General features: G+C 37.0%; 1 protein-coding gene across 1 annotated transcript in view; it reads right to left on the bottom strand.

The window, feature by feature from the left end:
• ORC5 (origin recognition complex subunit 5) overlaps positions 1-26,057 on the bottom strand; it is a 70,849-nt gene that overhangs the window by 33,657 nt on the left and 11,135 nt on the right. The window contains exons 5-11 of the mRNA XM_081101680.1: positions 23,166-23,277; positions 16,961-17,091; positions 9,853-9,901; positions 9,680-9,770; positions 4,265-4,317; positions 1,378-1,490; positions 531-578 (exon numbers count right to left, since the gene is read on the bottom strand). Of these exons, the coding sequence (XP_080957806.1) occupies positions 531-578; positions 1,378-1,490; positions 4,265-4,317; positions 9,680-9,770; positions 9,853-9,901; positions 16,961-17,091; positions 23,166-23,277 (597 nt within the window). The remainder of the gene's footprint in view (positions 1-530; positions 579-1,377; positions 1,491-4,264; positions 4,318-9,679; positions 9,771-9,852; positions 9,902-16,960; positions 17,092-23,165; positions 23,278-26,057) is intronic.

Here is a 26,057-nt window from a genome sequence, read left to right on the forward strand (position 1 = left end):
CAGCAGGACTCATATATATCTCCCTTCTCAAATTTCTTAATTGATTTTGTCTAAAAAATAAAATTCTTAGCTTTTTGTTCATTCTTTGATTTTCTTCATTCACTCATTAAATTTGTTCATTTTTTAAATAAGTATCTATCAAATATCACCACGCGCTGAGATACAGAGGTGAATGGATGTGCTTCCTTCCCTTAGGGAACTGGTGAGTGAGGATATTCCTCCACAATCCCAGACACACCACAGTGAAACTTTAAAAACACTAAAGGAAAAGGAGAAAAGAATTTAAAGCAGCTAGAGAAAATATAAATTTAAAACACAGACTTTTTCATCTCTAGGACCAGTTCCCTTGAATGTGCCCTTCAATCACTGTATTCAGCGTAACAGAATATTAGTACAATATTATAATGGTACCATACCAATAAAAGTAACTTCTTATATCCACATGACTAATAAAGGTATGAATTTATCCACTTCCCATAGTGTCCTAAATTCATGAGTTTTTCCCTTTAGAGAAATTAAAATGAAAATACCTTTTCATGTTTCTTTAGAAAATTGGTTTTCTTGATTTTCCCATGATGCTGCAATTAAGGAAAATAATTTTTAAGATTAAAATAAAGATAGTATTCCATAAAAACAGAAAACATAATTTGTTTAAAACATGGCACAGATAACACTAATTTATGTATCTTAGGCTTTTTTTTTTTATTTTATTCTACTTGCCCACCTAAAATATCACTTTAAAATATCAACATATTTTAGCCTTGATTTGATTTAGATTTCATATGTATAGATTACTTTGGTATGTAAAGAAGAAGCTTTTAAAATAAAATAGTGATACTTCCTAAAAGAACTTCATGTGGTCCTTGTCCTCATGAAACAAAAGACTGGAGGGAAAGGTAGGCAAAAATAAATATATAAAAGCTTATTACAAGTACATTTAATAATAAATAAAATTGCATATTATATTTTTTCAAAAAGAACATAATTCTAAAATGGGATTTATTCAGTTAACGTATATGCAGAAGAGGTTCCTGAATAGCCTAGATAATGATGTATGAGTGCACGACACTACAGCAGGAGCTTTAGAACAACAAAGAAGTTAGTATCCTTAAAATTATTCCCATCTCTCATACTTTAAACAAATCATGATGCATTTTTAAAATATAGAATTATCACCTATGATATACCTGAGCTCTTCCTTGAAACTATTTTTCCCACTCGGGTTTTGATCTTAATTTAAAGCCTTAGAGGATGAATCCTAAATACATATTTAGCAATCCCTTATTCTAATCTCTGACCCTTAGAAATTTAGATACTGAGAAATTTCAAACTATTTGTGGGATCTTTAAAAATAAAGTAAAAAGAAGTAATTATTACCTTAAGGAAGAACCTCTTGTCAGTTCTTGATGGATTATATGAAGCAAGGTATGCAGCAATTAAAATAAACTTAGAGTAATAAGGAAGTTCCACATGAGTATATGCTGAGAGACCTACACAACAAAAAACTTTCATGAAGGTATTTAACAGGCTACCATTAGATTTTAAGTATCTCTTTTATTTTCATCTCTTATCTTTTTACTTTCATACCACGTTATCTAGTCAAAATGACCTACTCCTTGAGCGTAAAGTGCCATGATAATGGTGGTGGTGGTAGTAAACATTATCATCAATATGCTTTGATCATTCTATTACAGTGGGGCCTTGACTTACGAATGTCCCGACTAACGAGTTTTTTGAGATACCAGCTGTATCTTGGCCGACTTTTTGCATTGAGTTGATAGAGTAATTTGAGTTAACGAGCTCCTTAACGAGCTCGGTCTCGAACGAATTAAACTCGTAAGTCAAGGCCCCACTATATTTTTGTTTGGCTCCTATTCTGGTCTAAATGCTACCCAACCTGCCCTTCAAAGCCACACTCTCCATTAAACATTCCCTTGATGCTCCTCTATCACACCAAAATAGAAAAACCTCTCTACTCTTAATTCCTAGTTTGTGGGGTTTTTTATCCACTTATGGCCCACATAACTTTATATCTATAATCATTACTTATAATTACACTAGAGGCCCAGTGCACAATATTCGTGCACTTGGGGTCAAGGTGTTCCCCTCAGCCCCGCCTCTGCCCTCTCACAGTCCAGGATCCCTCGGGGGATGTCCGCCTGCTGGTTTGTGGCTGGATGGCCTTCTGCTGCTGCAGAGCCTGCTGCTTGAACTTCAGCAGCTGCTGCATGTGCACAGGCTGGGCCACCACGGTCTGTCCTGTGAACATCATCGAATGGATGAGTCAAGCGCCGGGCCAGGCTCAACCTGAGTTCTCTGTGCTTCCCTGAGTCACTGAGTTATTCAGACTGACTGCCTTCTACAGAGAACGGCACCGGGATCAGGCCTAAGCCGACAGGTGGACATCCCTCTCGCAGTCTGGGATCCCTTGGGGGGATGTAGCAGTGCGCCAAGCGGCAGGCGGACAGGGAGGAGCCTGAATCGGGGTCAGGCACCACTCGGGCTCATCCTGGCCCGCTGGTGCCTGCAGCTACAGCTCGGTAGTGCTGCCACGGAGTTGGGAAAGGCTCCCGCCATAGCAGCTGCACTCGCCAGACGTGAACCGGCTTCCGGCTGAGCAGCACACCCTCCATGGGAGTGCACTGACTACCAAGGGGCAGCTTCTGCATTGAGCGTCTACCCCCTGGTGTTCAGTGAGCATCATAGCAACCGGTCATTCCGCCGTAATGGTCTCTTAGGTTTTTATTATATAGACTAGAGGCCCGATGAACGAAATTCATGCCTGGGTAGGCTCCCTAGACCTGGGCGGTAATCAGGGCCAATCTGTGGAGGAAGGCCTCCTCCCTGCTGGCACCCGCCTTGGCTGGCCTAGGGCCTGTAGGCTGGGGGAAGCTCCTGCATTAAGTGCCTGCCCCCTGGTGGTCAGTGCACGTCAGAGCAACCGGTCGTTCCACCAGTGGTTCTGCCATTTGGTCGATTTGCATATTGGGCTTTTATTATATAAGATTGAACAGTTATTATACTAAAATTATATTTCTTTTTTTTTTTTAAACATATTTTATTGATTTTTTACAGAGAGGAAGGGAGAGAGACAGAGAGCTAGAAACATCGATGAGAGAGAAACATCGATCAGCTGCCTCCTGCACATCCCCCACTGGGGATGTGCCCGCAACCCAGGTACATGCCCTCGACCAGAATCGAACCCGGGACCCTTGAGTCCGCAGGCCGATGCTCTATCCACTGAGCCAAACCGGTTTCGGCTAAAATTATATTTCTTACCAAGCTATACTGTTCACTGAAAGAGCCATGTCTAATGTCTAATTTTTCCTTTTTTTCTTTCTTTTTGTATCTGAGTGCCTTTCACAAATGAAATAATTGAATGAATGGATAAATAAAACAACTGGATCACTCAGGCAGCACTGATTTTTACAAGGAAATAAGGAATCTGATAGTTAATGAAAATACAGTATATGTCAGACACTGTGCTAGGTACTTTACTTAAGCATCTCTGAATTTGCTATAACTTAAAGCTAGATATTCTTCCCATTTTTTAGATGAGGGCACTACGTTGAACTCAAGATCACACAGTTAGGGAGTAGTATCAACCAATTATTATAGACTTTCTAACTCTAACATCTATTTCCTTCCATTAAAACACACAACTAAAAATCACTTGTATAGCATCAGGAGCACTGAGAAACCAAAACAGACAAAACAGAATCTCAGCACCATTTCATTTCATACCAGTTCCCCCAACTACTAGGCACTGATCTATTTTTAAAATAATATTTTAGGTATCTGCTTATTTTTTAAGTAAAAGCTGTTCTATTGGGATAAATCCAAAGTAATAATTTCTTTAAAGAAAACAAAAGCACAAAGCTTTTAAAACATAGTCAACTGAAATGTATCCTACAAACTGGGTTAACTAAAAATTGAATTTTATTCATTAAAACTCATGAAATACATACATACTGAGATGAAATTATGTAATGTAATTGTTTTAACAAAAGCATTTAATAAAATAAAAACTGCTTGATTTTCACATGATACAATCCAACATTCAGAAAACTGGTATACAAACTTTACTTCCTCATATTAGAGTTTCACTTAAAGGAAAATCAATTAAAATATCATTATAGCTTAAAGAGTAAATTTATTTTTTATAACACTACTGACTAATGTTATCTGTGGCATTAACTTTAGTATCTTAATTATTAGTAATAAAATAGGGTTTCTGGTAACTGTCTCAATATTTCCTAGATACCTTCCAGTTGTCCTGGATCTGTGTCATCTTTCTGTAGCTTTTCCCATTGTGAACTGAAAGAAAATAGAAATTAAGAGATTAAAAAAATACTACATCAAAATACCATACTTAAAACAGAGCCCTAGAAAAACTAAAATTTATTATTGACAAAATAGATTCAATTTCCCTATAAACAAGACAAGATGTATATATGCAATATACATGTTTATACTCTACGGAATCATGAAGTATATATCAGAACAATGTATCTTATATATCAACTAGAGGCCCAGTGCACGAAATTCAAGCACAGGTAGGGTCCCTAGGCCTGGCTGGCGATCAGGGCCACCGGGGTCTCCCTTCCCTGGAATCCAGCTGCCGGCAAGTGCCTCACCTCATTCTGTGCCGCCCCCTGGTGGTCAGTGCACATCATAGAGAGCTATCGAACTCCCGGTCAAACTCCCAAGGGGACAATTTGCATATTAGGCTTTTATATATATATATATACACACACAGAGAGAGAGAGAGAGAGAGAGAGAGAGAGAGAGAGATCCAAATGTTAATTTTCTTAAGTCTTTTTTCCTCTGATCACAATTGTAAAGCTATCAAAAAGTACCAACAAATAAATAATATCATCTGTCATTCAATAAAACACCCAATGTTCCAGTTACCATATGAGATAAAATTGTTATACACCATTTCTAAACTCAGTAACAATCTCTTAACACATTGTGGACCAGTGGTTTTATTGCTAGCTTTACCCAGGGGCCAGATAAGTTTCTATTGAACGAGTACAATAGAATGTTAAATGCACGCTTTAAAATTAAATACCCATTGCATTTTGAAGTTATTTATTACATGTTCTTACAAGATAATATCTTTTTAAAGAATTCTTGTGCCTAACTGGTTTGGCTCAGTGGGTAGAGCATTGGCCAGCGGACTGAATGGTCCCAGGTTCGATTCTAGTCAAAAGCATGTACCTTGGTTGCGGGCACATCCCCAGTAGGGGGTTGCAGGAGGCAGCTGATCCATGTTTCTCTCTCATCGATATTTATAACTATCTATCCCTCTCCCTTCCTCTCTGTAAAAAAATCAATAAAATATATCTATATAATAAAGGCCTAAGTGACCATTATGGCAGAATGACCAGAATGACTGGTCGCTATGATGCGCAATGCAGGAGCTGCCCCTGATGGTCAGTGCGCTCCCACAGGGGGAGCGGCACTCAGCCAGAAGCCAGGCTCACGGCTGGCGAGCACAGCTGAGGTGGTGGGAGCCTCTTCCACCTCTGTGGCAGTGCTTACGAGCAGCGAGCCGAGTGGTAAGCCAAGCGGTAAGGAGTGAAGGATGCCAGATTGTGAGAAGGATATCTGACTGCAGGCTTAGGCCCGACCCTCCCAGACTGCTAGCTTAGGCCCGATCCCCAGAGGTATTGGGTCTAAGCTGACAGGCGGACATCCCCCAAGTGGTCCCAGACTGGAGAGGGTTCAGGCCAGTCTGAGGGACCCCTCTGTTCCCAGTGCACGAATTTCGTGCACCGGGCCTCTAATATACACACACACACACACACACACACACACACACACACACACAAAAAGAATTCTCGTGATTGGCCACAAGCCTTAGAACAGAAAACATGCGAATTCTCATGGTCTGCCCGCAATGTGTTAAAATAAGTATCACTGTACCGGAAAACGGAGGCCTACAAGTTAGGCTGCCCCAGGACACCCAGTCAGCCAGCACCGGAGCTAAGAACCGAGTCCTTGTGGATGTCTGCAGAGCTATGCTATTTTAGCGGTCCCACTCTGCTCTTACTTGTAATGAACACTATCCAACAGCCCCAAATACTAAGACTATGAAGTAATTATGATAAGTCAAATCGAATTCATAAGGAGCACACCATAGTGTAAAGACTGTCCTGGAAGACCACAGTTTTAGCTGTATGACCTTGAATAAATCAATAATCTTCTCATCAAAAAATAAGGCAATTAGCCCTGGTCAGTGAGGCTCAGTTGATTGGAGTGTCGTGCCATACACCAAAAGGTACCAGTTTGATCCCCAGTTGGGGAGTGTGTGGGAGGCAATCTATCCATCTCTTTCTCTTGCTCTCCCTCCCTTCCCCCCTTAACAAAAAAAAAGAAAAACAAACAAAAAAAAGCATGTTCTCAGGTGACAAAAAAAGTAAGGTAATTAGATGCAATGATCTGTAAGGACCTCCTCCAGCTCTAAGTCTCTTAAAAAGCTCTTAAAATGCTAATTTAAAAGTAAATGCCAGATCAGAACAATTAAATATATTAAATCAAAATATATGGTTTTTCAAATCTATAAGCATAGTTGAAAATTCTGGGAATACAGCAAGTAGGAAATTTTGATAGGCTACTAGTAACCTATGGGCAGAGCAAACCTAGTCTAACAAGCTGACTTTCAAAATAGAGCATTTCTTCCACCTTAGAGTTGATGGTGCTTCAGATTAGAAGGCATATTCACATTCCTTTGAGATAGTTTAAAGTCATAAGGTTTTTCTTATATAGTAATTACCCATTTAATGTTATTATTTAACTCTCAAAGAACAACCAGGGAAAAACTGACCACCTTTAATGGGAAAAGAGACTATAATATTTACTAAATGTTTACTACTATGAACCATATCCCTTAACATATCCCTTTTACTACTCATAAACTGTATTTCTTTTCTTTTTTTTACAAATGGCAAAACTGGGTCAAAGAGGTTAACTAATTTGCAAAGGCTGCAAGCCTCTAAGTCAGCGGTTCTCAACCTGTGGGTTGCGACCTCTTTGGCGGTCGAACGACCCTTTCACAGGGGTCACCTAAGACAATTCTGCATATCAGATATTTACATTATAATTCATAACAATAGCAACATTACAGCTATGAAGTAGCAACAAAAATAATTTTATGGTTGGGTCACAACATGAGGAACTGTATTTAAAGGGCCAGAAGGTTAAGAACCACTGCTCTAAGTGGTGGAACCAACGTTTCAATTGAGATCTGCCTGACTAAAACGTCATTCCATGTTCTAAATAAATATCACTTTCCAGAAATGAGACAGAGTCACAGTAGTTGTATTAATTGCCACAGAATAGGCTAGAATTTTAAGATAAACCATGTTGAATTCATAGTTCGTAATTGTACAAACTGCTTATAAAAGTTATATAAAACTAACATACATTTCAACAAAAACAGCATAAGTCCGGATCTAGCCTTCTATGACTTTATTCTGCTTATCCGAAGTATTTAATCTCAATTAGGAAATATGATATATGTGATTATTATTTTTTAATTTAGTAAAATTTACTTTACATGGATGAAGGGGGTCAAGGATATTGGAGGGGGGAGAAATGAATGAGTCATTTAACTTGTAGCAATTTGAGCACTTTCAAATGGATAAGTAGATATCACCAATCTTAGAATGCTATTTCTCTACTATACTATGGCAAAGTCTTTTTTTTTTTAAATATATTTTATTGATTTTTTACAGAGAGGAAGAGAGAGAGAGATAGAGAGTTAGAAACATCGATGAGAGAGAAACATCGATCAGCTGCCTCCTGCACATCCCCCACTGGGGAAGTGCCCACAACCCAGGTACATGCCCTTGACCGGAACCGAACCCGGGACCTTTCAGTCCACAGGCCAACGCTCTATCCACTGAGCCAAACTGGTTTCGGCCTATTGCAAAGTCTTACTGGTCCTTTATGCCACATTGTGAGAAAAAAGGGAGGACAACTATCTATATTATATAAGGCCTGTGGCCCTAATGCTGTAATGACCAAAGACTGGTGCGGGTGGGTGGGGCTGCGAGCACGGTGAGGCCACTCTGGTGGGCGGGGACACGTGATTGCGCGCACTGGGCTTCTAGTCCTATATAATAAAAACCCAGCACCCAAACAGTGTAACAACCAGAACGACCAGTCGACCAGTTGCTATGACGCACACTGACCACCAAGGGGCAGATGCTCAATGCAGGAGCTGCCCCCTGGTGGTCAGTGCGCTCCCACAGTGGGGCCACCCCTCAACTAACTGGGATGAGTGGGTGCTTCCGCAGCGGGCCAATCCCCTAGGCCACACCCCCCCATCAGTGCAGGAATCCCATGCACTGGGCCTCTAGTATATATGTAAAAGCCTAAGCAATTGTTAGACCAGTAGCTATGATGTGCAATGACCACCAGGGGCCAGACACTCTGACTGGGAGCTAAGACCACACTGACCACCAAGGTGAAGATGCTCAACGCAGGAGCTGCAGAGCTGCAGTGACTTTGCAGCTGTGGTTCTTGGGTGATGCACCAGAACCAGAAAGGAGGGAGCCCGATTCCGGGGTGTGTCACACGAGAACCACCCTTTCACAATCTGGGAATCCTCGGGGGATGTCGGAGAGCTGGTTTCGGCCCGATCCCCACAGGCCAGGCCGAGGAACCCCACCGGTGCATGAATCCGTGCACCGGGCCTCTAGTTATATATAATATGACTAGAAAAGTAACCACCTGAGGTAAAAATGCAAACTATCCTAACAACCAACAATTTTTTTCAAAAATGACAAAGAAAATGATTACTAAAGGAATTTAGCAAATTAACACGACAAAGCTAATAAAACAAATACAGTTTATATCAATAAATACAAATGGGTGTAAGTCACTCATTAAAGAAAAAGGTTTTCAAAATGCTTCAGTTAGGCAGGAGGTCAGATTAGCAATGCTTATTTCTGTGCTCTACGCCTTTCTGTGAAAAAAAACATATTACAGACCATATATTAATTGCAAAGGGAAGTAGCTGCCTTTGCATATATAAAACTATGTATGCACATATTTGAAAATTTTTTTAAAGATACAGAGAAATAAATACACACACACACACACACACACACACACAGAGGATACACCAGAAATTCTATGTGATTAGAAAGAGTGAAAAGGGTAAAGATGGGTGTGAGACCGGAAATCAAACCATGACCATGCCCAGTCATACCAGCTGGGCAGGACTGGCATTTTTAAGTGACTTGCTCAGACCCCATAAGACAAAAAATGGCTGAGCTGGAAATCAAAACCATGTACTTCCCACTATACTAGGTGCCACCTTATCACCTGAGGTGTTTCATTACTATGAAATTCTAATAAAAGACAAATGTAGATTTATGATTTGATTTACATATTTCTTTAATAATCAAATTTTCAAGATACCATTCAAATATCTCACATAAACATATTTTCAAAAGGCTAAAATTGATTTTGCTGTACCTACCCAGATATTTTACATTTTGCAATTGTTCCAAAGTGTGTAGCATACTGGTTAAAAATCGTCTGTCCTTCCCCAAAACACAAGAAGTAATTCAAACCTCTAGTTTTTTCCAATGTGAAGAAAGTAAAGGAAACTGTACAATAAGTAACCAAATAAAAGATATAAACATACTAAACAAAAAATTACCTTGATATTTCCCTGAGATAAACAGTCTGCATGGCTTTCTTCAAATGAGGTTCGATATTTCTCCAGAGTTTGCGAGTATCACGTTCACCTGCTACCCAAAATGAAGAAAATTTCAATAATTTAGAGCTTATAAAAAGCTTTTTAAAAGTTAATAGATAAAATTATATAGTTACCTTCTCCTTTAACCACAGGTTCACAATATTTAGGAAAATTAAGTACTGCCTAGAAACAAAGAAAAATAGTAGTTATCTACCACAATTATGAATTATTTTTCAGGTAAAAATCTTAAACTATTCAAGCAATTTTACTGTGATTTAATTTCTCAGGTAAAACGTTATTAAAGCTTATTACTACAACTAGAGGCCCGGTACATGAAATTCATGCACTGGGGGATGGGGAGGGGGTGGGGAAGTCCCTCAGCCCAGATTGCGAGAGGGCGCAGGCCAGGCCGAGGGACCCACTGGTGCATGATTGGGGTCAGGGAAGGATGCGAGGGGTTAGCCAGCAGGGGATCGGCCGTGCCCCAGCAGCAAGATAAACTACTGGTCGGAGTGTCTGCCCCCTGGTGGTCAGTGCCCATCATAGCAAGCAGTTGAGTGGCCTTAGCATACCATTAGCATATTACACCTTGATTGGTTAAATGACCGACCAGAAGACCAGACACAGCATATTAGGCTTTTATTATATAGGATAATAAAACAGCAAATATCAATAATAGCAGTAAAACAATATGAAAAATATTCCTTAATTGGCTAAATCCTGCCTATTAGCCCCTAGATATAAAGTAATACAACAAAGCAAAATTTGTAATTTTAAGTCATAATAATGTTACCAAGGAACATAAAACACAAATAAAATACCCCTAGCCCAAAGAATTAACCTGTTAACTTCCAAAGTCTGATCATTCTCACAAATTAAACCTCTAGTGCAGTACAACTCAAACTATTTCGACTGCCAGCACTGCCTGAGATTGTTACAAATCCAGGTTCTTAGCATCCTCCCAGGCACACTTGGTCAGAATACTGAGGATGAGACCCAAGAATCTATATTTTAACAATCTCACTCGGAATTCCATGTATCCTAAAGTCTGAGAAGCAATGATTAATCATAATCACTTAGTAGTTTTCCATGAATCAACATTGAATTCTACTGAAAGGTGGTTTAAGCAAATTGAGTACATGTAACTGTCCAAACACAGTCTCTATACTTAACTACACCTACAAAAGTGAGCCCTTACTAAGAAGTAGAATTTTAAAAACAAAATATTTGTCAAATACGAAATACTTTTCACAACTTTGACTATTAACATTCAAATATGCTCTCCAATATTATGCCCACTTCTCCTATGTTAATCCTCAAATATAGGCAAATTCCCACTTAATTGTATTGGAGTTATACACAACAAATCTAAATTCAAGCCCACTGGTATTTTAAACTACCCAGAGAGTAAAAATACATATAAAGGCTACTAACAAAATCACAAAAATAATTCCAAAGCCCAAGCAAAAATAATTTTAGATGAATTTTTTATATTATAAATTTTCACAACCATTGTACATTCTCCCATATAACTTCCCATTATTCATTACCATTTAAGTATATAATTTACTCTTAACTAATCTCATCAATGTAAAGGGAAGGGAGGAGAGCCATAACTTTATTAAAAAATGACCAATTGCTCAGGGAACAATAGTATTCCTAATAATAACAGAAGGAGCGTAATTAACAACAGCTAATTATAACCATCTGTTACCTCATTCAAGACAACTAAGCTTTCATTATGCCCATTTATCAGCTGAAGGAAGAGAAGAAAAATATAATTTGCCTACAGGCACACAGAGATTCCACTGCCTGAATTTATGATTGTGGATCTGAGATGTTCTGGGAATTTGCTTCCAAACCAATAAGGATGCCATGTTATCAAAGCCTGATTCTGGTGAAACAGAAAATTACACACATCCCTAGTTTTATTGCACTTCACAGGTGTTGTGTTTTTTACAAATTGAAGGTAAGACCCTCTACCAGCAAAAAAGTTACAACTTGACTTATCGTGATACTTGCTTTACTGCAATACTTAAGTACTAGAGGCCCAATGCACAAAATTTGTGCAAGGGGGGAGGGTGTGTGTGTGTGTGTGTGTGTGTGTGTGTGTGTCCTTACACCCAACCTGCACCCTCTCCAATCTTGGACCGTTGCTGGCTCCCAACCGCTCGCCTGCCTGCCTGATTGCCCCTAACTGTTTCTGCTTGCCAACCTGATCACCCCCTAACTACTCCGATGCCAGCCTGATCAACGCCGAACTGCTCCCCTGCTGGCCCGATTGCCCCTAACTGCCCTCCCCTGCTAGCCTGGTCACCCCCAACTGACCCCCCCCTGCTGGCATGGTTGCCCACAATTGCCCTCTCCTGCCAGCCATCTTGTGTCCACATGGGGGTGGCCATCTTGTGTGTTGGAGTGATGGTCAATTTGCATATTACCTCTTTATTAGATAGGATGGTGATCTGAAACCCAACCTGTGTACCTGTATTTTGCTTATACAGCAAAGAAAAACTTGCATTACTTCAAGAAACAAAAGAATCTACGATGAATACTGAGTAGATTGCCACAAAATAGGATAGGCAATTTGGGAAGCTTTTCTAACTTCTCAGTGAGATTTTCAGAAAGACTTCACTGTTGCATTTGAAATAATTTGTTAGACAATAACCTGATACATATACATTGTAATAAGCAGAATTGTAAGATACACCCCAAGACTCCTGGCCGCTAGAGTACACATACCTCTATTATTCAGTGGAGCACTAATTTAGGCACTGCTGTGAAGGGATTTTTTAGATGCAATTAATTCCCTAAAAACTATACTATTTATGGGAGAGTTAAAGTAAGGAGATGATTGAGTCTGACCTATCACAGGAACCCTTTAAAAGCAAAGTTTCCTCTGGCTGGTCAAAGAAGTCAAGAGATTCGGTATAAAAGGATTCAACATGCCCTTGCTGGCAGGTAGATGGAGAGGGCCACGTGGGAAAAAATGTGGGTGGGCTCTAGGAGGCCTGAGAGAGACAAACAAGGAAACTTGGGACCTCACTGTTCCAACCAAGAGGAACTCAATTCCATCAGCAACCTAAAAGAGCTTGGAAGTGGTTTTTCCCCAGAGGCTCGAGATGCGAATTGAGTTCAACCAGAACTTTAATTTAGCCTTGTGATATCCTCAGCACAGAGGCCAGCAACACCGTGTCTGGATTTCTGACCTACAGAACTATGAGATAATAAATTTGTGTTGTCGTAAGCCACTAAATCAGTGGTAATTTATTTTGCAGCAATAGAAAACTAATACGTACAATGAAGTATAAGTATAAAAACATATTCCATGGCCAAGTACAAGTAATTTCTAAACTTTTTTGCCTTTTTTAGAATACCTACATTTTATTTCAAAAACATTAGCAGGACAAAGATCAGAACTGAGGACATTTACATTAACATTAATTTATAGAAATTTTAATCAAGCAATGAGGCCTTACTGTGTGCCAGATCTTACTATTCTAAGTGCTCTATATGCATTAATTTATTCAATCCTTCAAATGATGTTATGAAGTAGACATTATTATTCCCATTTTACAGAAAAGTTAAAGCTTTAAATATCTGATTTCCATTTCTTTAATCAGCCAGAGAAAACTCGCCCTTCTAAAGGACTCATGTGATTAGATGAGAACCACCTTGATATTGCTGTCTTAGGATATCCTAAAGCCAGATGATATGAAAAAATAAATAAAATTCAGATGAGTAATAAGATATTTACAAGGATTCAAAGTGCCTCCACACAAAATACACATTAATTACCAAGGAAACACCACCTTAATCAAACAATCAAAGGGAACATTATCAGTAATGAGATAAAATCAAATCCTGTAACCTGAGAGGATGCAATGAGAACACTGCATCATTTCTGTGATATTTCTGTCGGATACTCAACCTAAATCTATTCATGAAGAAACAGTAAACAAATTGAACAAATAGCCTACAATCTTCAAAGGTCGTAAGATCATGCAAGTCAAAGAGTGAGGAACTGTTCCAGATGAAAGTTCAAGAGCAATGACAATTAATTGCAATATGTGATTCTGAACTGAATTATTTTGCTCTGAAGTACATTATTGGAATAACTGGCCAATCTTGATAGGGTCTGAGTATCAGATTGAAGCAATAAATCAATTTTCTAATTCTGATGGTTGTACTGTGGTTTTGTAAAAAGAATGTCTTTGCAGAAACTGCCCACTAAGATTCAGGGTGATCAAGTCACAAACTTACTCTCAAGTGTTTGGGAGGAGAAAAGGAAAAGTTCACTATATTTGCAATTTTTCTATAAATTAAAATTGCTTCAAAAATAGACACTAATAAAAGAGAAAGATGCAAATTGACCATACCTTTGAAACACCCACCAGCCAATCAGGAGTATTCAAATTAACCCAACAAAGATGGTCGGTTAATTTGCATACACAGGCACGAAGTGGCCGGGGGTGGGGTGGGACGCTTGCCTTCAGGACTGCCCCAGCCGCTCTGGGCCTCTGGGCAGCATGGGAAGGTGGAAAGGCGGCTCCGGGCCAAACGAAGTCAGTGCCGGCAGCCAGGGAAAGGAAGGCCCATTCCTGCATGAGTCTTCATGCATTGTGCCTCTAGTTTTAAAATAAAATTTAAAAACATCCAATACTCTCACCTTCTTGTAAATACCACATATAAAAAATAATCAGAACTATTAGCATGTCAGTACCAATGAATGTGACTGTGATACAAAAAGAATTCTTAATTATTCAAAGCCATAAGTAAAAGCACCCTGTAAAAGCTGTCTTAAACACCACTTTCTGTTTTTCCCATGTCTACAGACTATGTATCTTTTAAGAATATGCCACAGCTACATTTAACATGGATGAATATACCAAGTAAAATGTTGGGCAAAAGTACATAGATTTAAAAAAAAAAAAGAATACATTCTGTATGTTTTCATTTAAAGAAAATTAAAAAACAAACAAACCTAATCTGTGAAATTAGAAGTAAGAACAGTGATTACTTCAGAAGGAAAGAAGAGGCAGAAATTGGGAGGAAGCATGAAGTAGGCTCCTGAGATGCTGTTAATTTTTACTGTTTGACCTGGATTATATTTACAGAAGTGTTTTCACTCTGTGATAATATTTATGGTTTCTGTGCTTTTCTTTAGGTATAGTGTACTTTAATCAAAAGCTAATAAAAAATAAAAGAAATACAAAGCTAACTAGATTATTTGTCCTAATTAAACACTCCACCTCTCCCTTAAGTACCCATAACCAAAGAACAGCTCTTATCTGTGAAAAAGTCATCCTCATCCATAAAGCAATCAGTTTCTATCTATATATATAAAAGCCTAATATGCAAAGTGTCCCCTCAGGAGTTTGACCAACTGGGAGTTCGATCACTCACTATGATGTGTGCTGACCACCAGGGGGCAGCACAGAATGAAGGAAGGCCCTGGAGGGCAGCCAGCAGCAGGGGAAGGGAGGCCAGCAGCCAGCAGCCACTAGAGAACCTACCCGTGCATGAATTTTGTGCACTGGGCCTCCTAAGGATATAAAAGATTGGTGAAGGACACCATTCACCCAGCTATCTGTCAGATTAACTCTGACAGTCAATAGGATGACAACTCTTCTGCCTCAGACTTCATATGACTTCAATCTCTGATATAAACCTACAGTAGGTATTAGCAGTCTCCATACTTGGGCTCTGGTTTATGTTCTTGCAGATCTCAATCTATTTTTAAGCCCATAAACTTTTGCTCAGCAGAAGAAAGCAAACTAAAATTAACAGATCACCAACAGGTTATCAGGCATTTTACATGTATTCCTTTCTTTTTACTTCACAAAATTCCTTTGAAGTAAGTATTATATATACTTAACACAAGAGAAAACTCATGTTCAAAAAGGTTAGGTAATTTGGTCAAGATCACAGAGCTGGCAAAGGAAGAAGTTTCTTCATCTGTAAAATGAGGATTCATGACAGTACCTTCCTTCATAGGGTTGTTGTAAAAATTCATTAATTGAACTAATAATAGTAAAAAAGGTTCATAACAGTGCCTGGCACACAGGATGTACTCAATCAAGGCTGGATCTTATTTAAGAAGTAAAATAGTATAATAGTTGTGAACATATGCTATCGAGCCAGACACCATGGTTCTTTATTCATAAAATGTTACAATCTTTTAAATTTTATTTCTCAGGGGCCATTTTTTCCTATTATACAATCACATGGAAAATAAGCAAAAATAACTACTATGTACCGAAACACATATTATATACTGTCTTTATGAATCCACTGACAGCTGAAGGACAGATATGCAACCATTTCAGAACAATCTCTTCCTCATCAAAAAACAGTTTAAAAATACATGAAAAAATCTGAAATCTAAGAATGTCATGATGCCATTTGAAGTAGTCAGAGATTACCTTGAGTTGGTCAGTTGCATGTGAGAGAGCTAAGTTATGAGTGAGGCATCAAAAGTCTTCCTGTATATTATGCAGCTTTTCTGTGCCAGATCCTTCTCTGCCCTGCTGCCTAATACCCACTCTTCCCATTCTTCAACATCCAGGAGCCATCTACCTAGCCCCATGCTAAAAAATAAAATCAAAACCCCAGAAAAGGCTGGGTCCTGGCTACAAAAAGCAGCTATGCTACTTTATTAAAATAATTTGCCAATTATCAATGATCCTCTCAGAAATTATTTGTATTTTAAAAGAATATTTATTCGCCCGGCTGGCGTGGCTCAGTGGTGTGTCGACCTATGAACCAGGAAGTCACGGTTCAACTCCCGGTCAGGGCACATGCCTGGGTTGCAGGCTTGATGCTCAGTAGGGGCTTGCAGGAGGCAGCCAATCAATGACTCTCTCATCACTGATGTTCCTATCTGTCTCTCCCTTTCCTTTCCTCTTTAGTGTTTGTTAAGTTTTTATACCTTTCTGTTACTCTTCATTTTTATTTTAACAGAGTTCTAAATTTTCTACAATTAGAAAAAAAAAGGGGGGGGGGGAACACTCTCGAGGCCAAGTGAAAAGACCTAAGTAAAGATAAATGAAAGTTTTCTAATCGGTTCAAAATGTGTACTAACCCACAGATTTCTTCCATTTTATGGTGTATTAGCCTCAAAGGGCCAAATCAAAATTTCCATAATAAATTGTCAGCTTCCAACCTATCCCACATCATTTCTACATGGAAAAATATTAAAAGGCATACTTTTTTTTTTTTTTTTTAAGCAGAATGCTCACTCACCAGATGTCTGAGCTCTTTCAAATCCCGGCAGACAGTGTAGAATACTCCAAGAAGAATATTAATGTAAGCAGCATAGAAATCAGCTGAATATTCTGGAGGATGATCGTGGGACAGGATCTTTTGAAGGTTCCCTGTTCCCAGGACACAAATGAACGTAGAATGATTAATACAGCACCCTACTTATAGCTTCCAACATTTTATAACAAAGGCTTAAAATAGCAATAATTAAAGAATAAAACTCATTACAAGATTTTAAAAGTAATACAAAAGTTGAAACTGAGGTAAAAACAATTATAAATCTAATGTTCTAAAAAAATTAAATGTTGCTTAACACAAATATTAAACAATGACATCTAAAGAAAATTTCAAGATCCTTATTACTGGCAAAATCATTATCAGAGACAAAAAATAACATAGATTCTATTTTCTTTTCCTGCCTATTAAATATATCAACTTGCAAAAACAAAAAGGGGCACTACATAAACTAAGGCTACTACCACCACACTGGAAAATGCTCAGTTTTTTATAAATTAAAAGAATTTATAAATATTTTAATGAAAGTCATCATACTTTGTCATTCCCCTTTTGAAAAAACGTTTTCTTCCTACAATCTTGGCATCTTTATTTCTCTTCTATCTTAAAGTCTTTATACAATATTATATATTTAGAGTCCCTAAACTTATAATCTTGCTAGAAATATCATATTGTAGAAACAGTTATAGAGAAACAATCACCTATTATTCAAAATTTCCCAGTTACAGTAATGAATCCTTATTGCAATTCCCTCTGACTTCTTGGTGCAATGGTTTCTTTACACGTCTCAGTTAAGAGCCTTTTGAATAAGACTTATACTTTAAACATAGTCCCACAGGGTTCAAGACTTTTGCAATACTTACAAGTAAAAACTCTTTTAGGATGTTCTGATCATGTCAATTTCCTTATTTAACGTTCTGATTAAATGAGCATTTTTACCATAGCTACTACGACATTTAACAACAGCTCCTGCCTTTAAGCACTCTCTTATTCTCTTGTTCCTCACAATAAGTTAGATACAGGTATGAGATCAAACAATTTATGTGGATTATCAACAGATGTTCATAAACAGAAATTTAGAAGTAGCTATATCCAGGGGATCTTTTAAACAGGGCAGTTTATCCAAAAAAATATTTTTTTCAAAGTCTAGTTTTAGGTTTAGAATATTATCATTAACAGGTTCCAGACGGAAGACGGTTACTTGATTTGCATGTTTATGTCACAACTACCAAAAAAAAAAAGTCAAAACTTGACTTTGGAGTCTATGTATTTTTATAATCTAATAGCAAAATTTAAATGTAATGTCACTAAGCTTTTTTTTTTTAAACTATGCATGAGAAAATATTTGATATACAGAAAATGTACAAAGGTGCAAACTTGGAGATAAAGATATTTTTATATGAAAGTCACCAAATAACTGGATAGATGGAAGGAGAGGGAAGGAAGGCAGGAAAGAAAGGATAAATTGTCAGATAGATGAACATACTTAGGCAAAAAAGACGGTCTATACGTATATGGATAAGGAAATTTGGAAAACAATGAAGTCTCCAGTCCTGATGAAAGTCTGAAAAGAATTAGAATTCTTACTGTGTTTCTGTAAAGGTAAACCAGCTGCTCAGTTATAGACTACAGACAAAATCCCAGAGTGCAACTCTAAGTAAGCCATGCCAGCTCAAAAGATCAGGACTCATCAAATTTATTAAAAAATATTTCATCTCCACAAGATGCTAAAAACTGCATTAAGAGGTAGTAAATAAAGGAAATGAAAAATCATTTGACTGGTTTTCTGGTGCCTTAAAATTTCGCTATCAAAGTATGAACTAATACTCAAGAACTCAAGAGGAACTTCTGCTCCCAGTCATGAGAAAGTAAGAGGATTCAGAAATACTACCCACTAATAAATTAACTAAAACCTAGACAAAATATAGAAAACAACTATTTTTAGACATCATATAATAGGCACTATAGGGCGTGATACCTGAGAAAAGGGAACCAAATGAGTCCCATCGTCAGCCTGTCTTTCCAGCTAGAGGTAATTTTATTAGAGTTTCAAAAGAAGTCCACTCATCTCACTGAGTTAAAGAGACAGAGATGAGAGTAGAAGGAGCTAAGGCAGCTAGCATTTGCAGGGCAGAGTACGTAAGAAAGAGCTCCAGAAATCTGCATAGGGGTTCCCCTTGAGTCTTGGCTGAATACCAATCTGTATATGAAAAGAGTAATACCCCCTAAGGACAAGAACAACTTCTGGGGGAAAACAATTATTGGAGAGCTGCAAGTCAAGCAGTTCCCAGAGTACACACATGTGAATCATTCATGCTGCCACCTATAGAAGGGAAAAACTCTGCTGAATACATGGGGCATTTAGCAGAGATCCCAGAAGGGCTATATCTTAAAAAATGGAGCTAAAATTAGCAGTGGAATAAAGGCTACTCAAGATCCTATCTCCAAAAAAAGCTTTAGAATGGCCTTAAAAGCATCAAATATAGATAGCTTCAAGTTTAAATGCTTACCAGAAAAAAGTCCAACATGCAATAAAAAACACAATATCAATCAAAAATTCCTAAACACATGAAGAAGCATAATGAATACCGGAAAACAGAGAAAAATCAGTCAAAAGAAACAAAGCCAAAATAAATGAGGTAATAGAATTAGTAGACAAGGGCATTCAAACTATTATAAATATGCTCATATGCTCAAGGATATAAAGGAAAACAAAAGTATAATGAGATATGAAAAGAATGAATGGGATTAACTGCAGATCTGACACACGAAAAAAAAGATCAGTGAACTTTTAAAGACACAGAAACAAAAACTATCCCAAATAAAACAGAGAAAACATATTTAAAATTTTAAAAAATAGAAATTCAGTTGGGCCCTGGCCAGTATTGCTAAGTGGTTGGGCCTGAACACTAGAGGGTCGCAGTTCAATTCTCTGTCAAGGGCACACACATGGGCTGCAGGCTGAATACGCGACCGGGGCTGGGCATGTACGGAAGGCAACCAATCAATGTCTCTCTCTCACACAATGATGATTTTTTCTCTCTCTCTCTCCTCTCTCTTGCTCTCCCCTTACTCCCTTCCTTTCATTCGCACTAAAAATCAATGAAAGCCCTAGCTGGTTTGGCTCAGCGGATAGCTGTCAGCTTGTGGACCAAAGGGTCCCAGGTTTGATTCCAGTCAAGGGCATGTACCTTGGTTGCAGGCTCCTCCCTGGCCCAGGCCCTGGTCGGGGCACATGCAGGAGGCAAGCAGTCAATGTGTTTCCCTCATCTCAATGTTTATCTGTCTTTCCCTCTCTCTTACACTTTCCCTAAAAATCAATGGAAAAATATCCTCGGGTGAGGATTAATAAAAAATAAAGTAAAAAATAAAAATAAATAAAAATCAATGAAAAAATATCCTCCAGTTAAGATAAAAAATTCAGTTGGACAAATCAAGTGGTCTAAGATACATATAGTTCAATCCCAGAAAAAAGGAAGAATGGCTAAGTTTTTTAAGAACTAATGGCTGAAAAATTTCCTAAATTGATGAAACTATACATTTATATATCCAAGAAGCTCAATAAATCTCAAGTAAAATAAACAACAAAAGACATTTTCCTTGTCTTATTTCTTTGAAGCCCAAATAATAAAGTATTATTGAGATTATAGTAAATATAGAAGAAAAATATTGCACAATAATAGCATAAAGGTGGTGAGAAAATTATGTCACTGAGATTTTCAAACTGTTATTATTAAAACATAACTTATGCTGATACAATAACTAAACCAAAATCCTGATCAACTGCATTATAATCTACCTGAAGATAAAATGCATTTCCATGAATAATATTCATGTGACAGAGATCAAAAAACAACAATTCCAAATTGTGACCCAGTGTCACTACTGAGTGGAGAGGGTGCCCTCAATATCAGATACCATATTCCTAAAGATGACAATATGTATCAAATCATAACTAGATGATTTAACCACTAAGATTATCTTCCTGCCCTGGTTCCATGCTTACTCATTTTAACTCCAATTTGACTTATCAATTAATGCTTCCTTTCTGAAAGCCTTTTTGTGTGATTATGGTATTTGCTTAAAAAAAAAATTCAATGTACTGGTAAAAGGCACTTGAATTTAATAATCAGATTAAATTTAGCTCTAGTTTTTATATATTTTCAAAAATCTATTATCTCACACTTTCTAAAATTGTTAAGATCACTTTAGTTCAGGTGGTTCTCAACCTTCTGGCCCTTTAAATACAGTTCCTCATGTTGTGACCCCAACCATAAAATTATTTTCGTTGCTACTTCATAACTGTAATTTTGCTACTGTTATAAATCGTAATGTAAATACCTGATATGCATGATGGTCTTAGGAGACCCCTGTGAAAGGGTTGTTCGACTGCCAAAGGGGTCACGACCCACAGGTTAAGAACCACTGCTTTAGTTAATTATGTCCTTAAATTATCTCCATCTATGCTACTTTGTATCTTTTCATGTTTTAAAATTTTAATTGAATTCTATAATTCATTATACCATACTTTAATCCAACTTCACTACAATGTAGAAAACCAGGATTTTTTTATAATCTTAAATTTCTAAATAATTTTTCAATACTAAAGGCTAAAATGGGTCATGAAAACATTTAACTTCAGTGATGACATAGCTACAAAGAAAACTTTTTAATTAAATCCTTTGATTTATTCTTTTCTTCCTACCCATTTCTTTTCTCCTTATTTTGTAATTTTCATGAAAGAGAACCTATTGAAAATAAGGACTCCTTGCATCTATTTTGGGGTTCTTTTAAAAAATGTATTTTTATTGATTTCAGAGAGGAAGGGAGAGGGAGAGAGAGAAACATCAATGATGAGAGAGAATCATTGATTGGCTGCCTCCTGCATGCCTCACATTGGGGATCAAACTCACAATTGAACCGTGACCTCCTGGTTCATAGGTCAATGCTCAACCACAGAGCCAGCCAGCCTATTTTGGGTTTCTTAAAAAAAAAAATATATATATATATATATATATATATATATATATATATATCAGTTATATATATCAGAACTATATATATATCAGTTAATTAGTTAACACTGGAGGTGTTTTTTGGTGGGGTTTTTTTTTATTGCCGTTCTTGTGAAAATAAGCAAAAATGTGTTGATTTTAACAATGAATATTTACAGCTGATTAGTTCAGAAGGATAGTGTTGATAAGACCAAAGTCAAGGAATGCTATTTTTTCAGAGTGTGCTAACCACCTTATGCTTTACAGTTACAATCTCTGAATCAGAAATATTGAGTCTGTATAGTGATATCACAGTATTAATCTATAAAAGTATTCAAGAATACAAAAAGCTTTTCTTTTCTTCCAAAGATAAAACCATTAGGATCTATGAAGTTTAAGATTAAAGATAAACCAAAAAGAAATAAACACAAGGGCTAGTAATTCGTACTCCAAGAGTTACAGTAATAAAAATGAGATTTACAAAATCAAAAAATGCATCTCACACTGTACTTAAGGCAATTTCATGGTAAATAAAGATTTCAATAGAATTTTAATGTGCTTTGCCAACCTAGTCTGATTCTTGAATGGATGCTATAAATGCAATAGATACATCTGTTTTGTTGTTGTAAATTCTCACCCAAGGATGTTTTTCCATTGATATTTAGAGAGTGGAAGGGAGGGGGAGAGAGAGAGAGAGAGAGAGAGAGAGAGAGAGAGAGAGAGAGAGAGAGAGAGAGAGAAACATCAATGTGAGAGAGACACATAGATTGGTTGCCTCCCACACATGCCCTGACCAGGTCCAGGGATCGAGCCTGCAACCAAGGCACATGCCCTTGAATCGAACCTGGGACCCTTCAGTCCACGAACTATCCACTGAGCCAAACCTGCTAGGACAATATATACATCATAATGTACTAGCTAAAAAATGTAAAAACAAACCACTAGCACAAATATGTGAGAAGTGCTTATTAAAAAATTTTAGTAATTACAGAAAAATAACTCCTCCGAGTTCCAAAATAAAACCTCTATAAATGCAGAAAGACAAGCAACATTTTGAGATTGGATGTAAACTTTAACAGATTAAGACTTGGGAGTATTCCCATTTAAACATGCTAGCTTAATCTTCCACAGACTATTTTACTGAATATCGCTTGTCAAAACAATGTTTTAAAATTTACCTATGCTATAATCAGGGAAATACAAGACAAATGGTTCAAAGCATCCAGTATTTGGACGGAATTTTTCCCAAATAATTTCACTGAGAAAGATAACAGTCACATTTCTGTCAGTCTGTAAAAGAAAAAAGTAATAAAATTAACTTGGCATTTAAAAATCTTAATCAGAGCAATTCCATTTGAATCTTTCTTTCAAATAAATCAGACAAAGTTCCAACATGTAACAAATTATTTGCATATTAACACACCATATTTAGAAAACCTAATCAAGGAATTCATCTACTTGCAAATTTTTATACATAATTACATGGGAATTTCCATAAAACTTTTAGGTTAATCAGCATTTCAGTTATCCATGAATGCTAGGACTTATTTTATAGAAATTAAGAAACATACGCATAAATAGTTAAGACAAAACCTTTTTATGGGAATTTTCAAAGAAATCATTAGCTTTCAATTAATAAACAATCAAAAAAAGGCAAAACTTAACATCTCTCATCATTAAAATGGCTACAGTAATTCAGAAAAAAGAAATATGAGTTGAAGAAAAACAGATTAAGCCATATTATGTAACCACATATTATTGTTAGAAAAACTTAAAAGTTGTTTTAAAGAATATTTTCACACAAATTACTAAAATTGACTTTGCATATACATTAAAAACACAAACAATTCTGATCTAAAACACCACTGTTAAGTAAACAGATATCTTTTGAAGTATACTTAGAAATTATAATTAGTATACAAAAAGAACATTGAGAACAGCCACTGTGATTGTTATCCTTCTACAAAGGGGCCACAAACGCCCTATGCATGCTCGCTAGAACTTATCCGTAGATACCTCTGCATTCTCAACACCAATTTTAATTTTTCCCACATTCTTTTTGACATCTCCCAAGTTGACAAGCAGCTTCAACAGCAATTCTCTTTTCTGGTAGAGTGGAAATTGCTGTGCATCTTTTATTTTCTTCAGTTTCCATAATTAAAACTAAAACAAAAGTGAACGCTGTATTGTTCTATAACTATTCTTAGGACACTATCTCACAAATTACACTATACTTTGATAGTGATTTACTTTTTATTGATTCCTATATTCACTCCTCCCCCGTTAATCCTCACCTGAGGATATTTTCCCATTGATTTTTAGAGAGACTGGAAGGGGGAAGAGTTAGAGAAGAGAGAAACATCTATGTGAGAGAAACACATCGATTGACTGCCTTCCGCACGTGCCCTGACCAGGGCTGGGGAAAAAGCCTGCAACAGAAGTACCTACCCTGATCAAAATTGAACCCAGGACCCTTCCATGACACTCTATCCACTGAGCCAAACTGGCTAAGGCTTGATTCCTATCTTATGTATAATCTCATTTTCCAATTTTCATTATTTAGAAAAAATCATTTTGGCTAACAAAAGCAGCTAAGTTCAACAAATTAATAATTCCACAAAAATTTAGCATGTTTATGCAAGAAAGAAAAATATTTTTACTTTCAAATGCTATTTTTATCTTATAAACGCATTAATTTTTAAGAATCCTTGAATTTATTTCTATAGGGATAAAAAAGCATGCTCTAAACATAATCTTGATTCAAAGCATTGAGTTGTTTTTGCTTTAAAATGATTATTCAAAAGCATTTTATAAAATCAGTTAAAAAGCATTTCATAAAATCAGTTTGAAATATTGAGATTAAAGAATTGTATTTGTCAGCATGAAAGGATTTTAAATTGGTAATGTCCTCATCTGTTCATCTGAAAGTACTTCAATATACAATACCCATTCATTTTACTCAAATATTTAATATAAAAACTGGGAAATGCTTTTGCTATATTTCTCTGAAATGAAATACTTCTTTTTAAAAAAATCAAGCATGTTTTCAGAAATGTCAAATAGCGATTATCTTTTCTGATAGATGAACATTACTGTGCATCTTTTCATTTCCTTCAGTTTATATAATTAAAACTAAAACAAAAGTGAAAGGCCTGCCTGCTGTAAAGGGAAGCGTAATCACCATTACTGAACATGAGGGGGAAATGGGGTAAGCTATACTGGAAAGGCAAGAGACAGCAGGAATGCACTCTGGATAGCAGACAGGGAGTTCTAGACCAAAGCAATGGGAAATAGTGGATGGGGATGCAAACACAACAAAATAGTAGAAGACAGGAGACATCTGCTCACACAGGATGGGTCCCTGATCTCAGCTGTAAAATGTCAAGAATTAATCAAACTGGGAAAGGCTGGACTGTGTGAGGAAACTTCCAGGATAGGCCACCAAGAACTATAGTTAATTTCCTCCTGTCCTCTCCAGATTGGCCCTAGAATACTATTACTAACTGTGAATTTCAGGATTCAGCCTTAGGCACATAATTTCAGTGGCCTTTGGAAAGTTTCTCTGTACTTCTAGCAGTTTCTCAAATGTGAGTAATGTATTTAACTTTTCAAGGTGGAAATGCTCTAAGCACTATCTCCCCCAATACTTACTTAATTTTCGTTATAATGTTACTTAATACTTAAATAATACAGATATAAAACTAGGTAAATATAAACTACTTATGCTCAAAGCACTTAGAAAAATATAAAATCAGCCTGGCCGGTGTAGCTCAGTGGTTGAGCACGAACCAGGAGGTCATGCTTGGTTTGATTCCCCATCAGGGCACATGCCAGTGTTGTGGGCTCGATCCTCAGCAGGGAGTGTGCAGGAGACAGCCGATCAATGATTCTCTCTCATCATTGATATTTCTATCCCTCTCCCTTCCTCTCTCTGAAATCAATAAAAACATTAGAAAAAAGGAAAATATAAAATCAACATAAATGTGTAAGTTAGTGAAAAATTTAGAAAAGCAAAAAAATTTAAATTGACATTAACTGAATATGATAAATAATACTGTTTGTTCAAACTA

The sequence above is a fragment of the Myotis nattereri genome (assembly GCF_964212035.1).
Source record: "Myotis nattereri genome assembly, chromosome: 11".
NCBI lineage: Eukaryota > Metazoa > Chordata > Mammalia > Chiroptera > Vespertilionidae > Myotis > Myotis nattereri.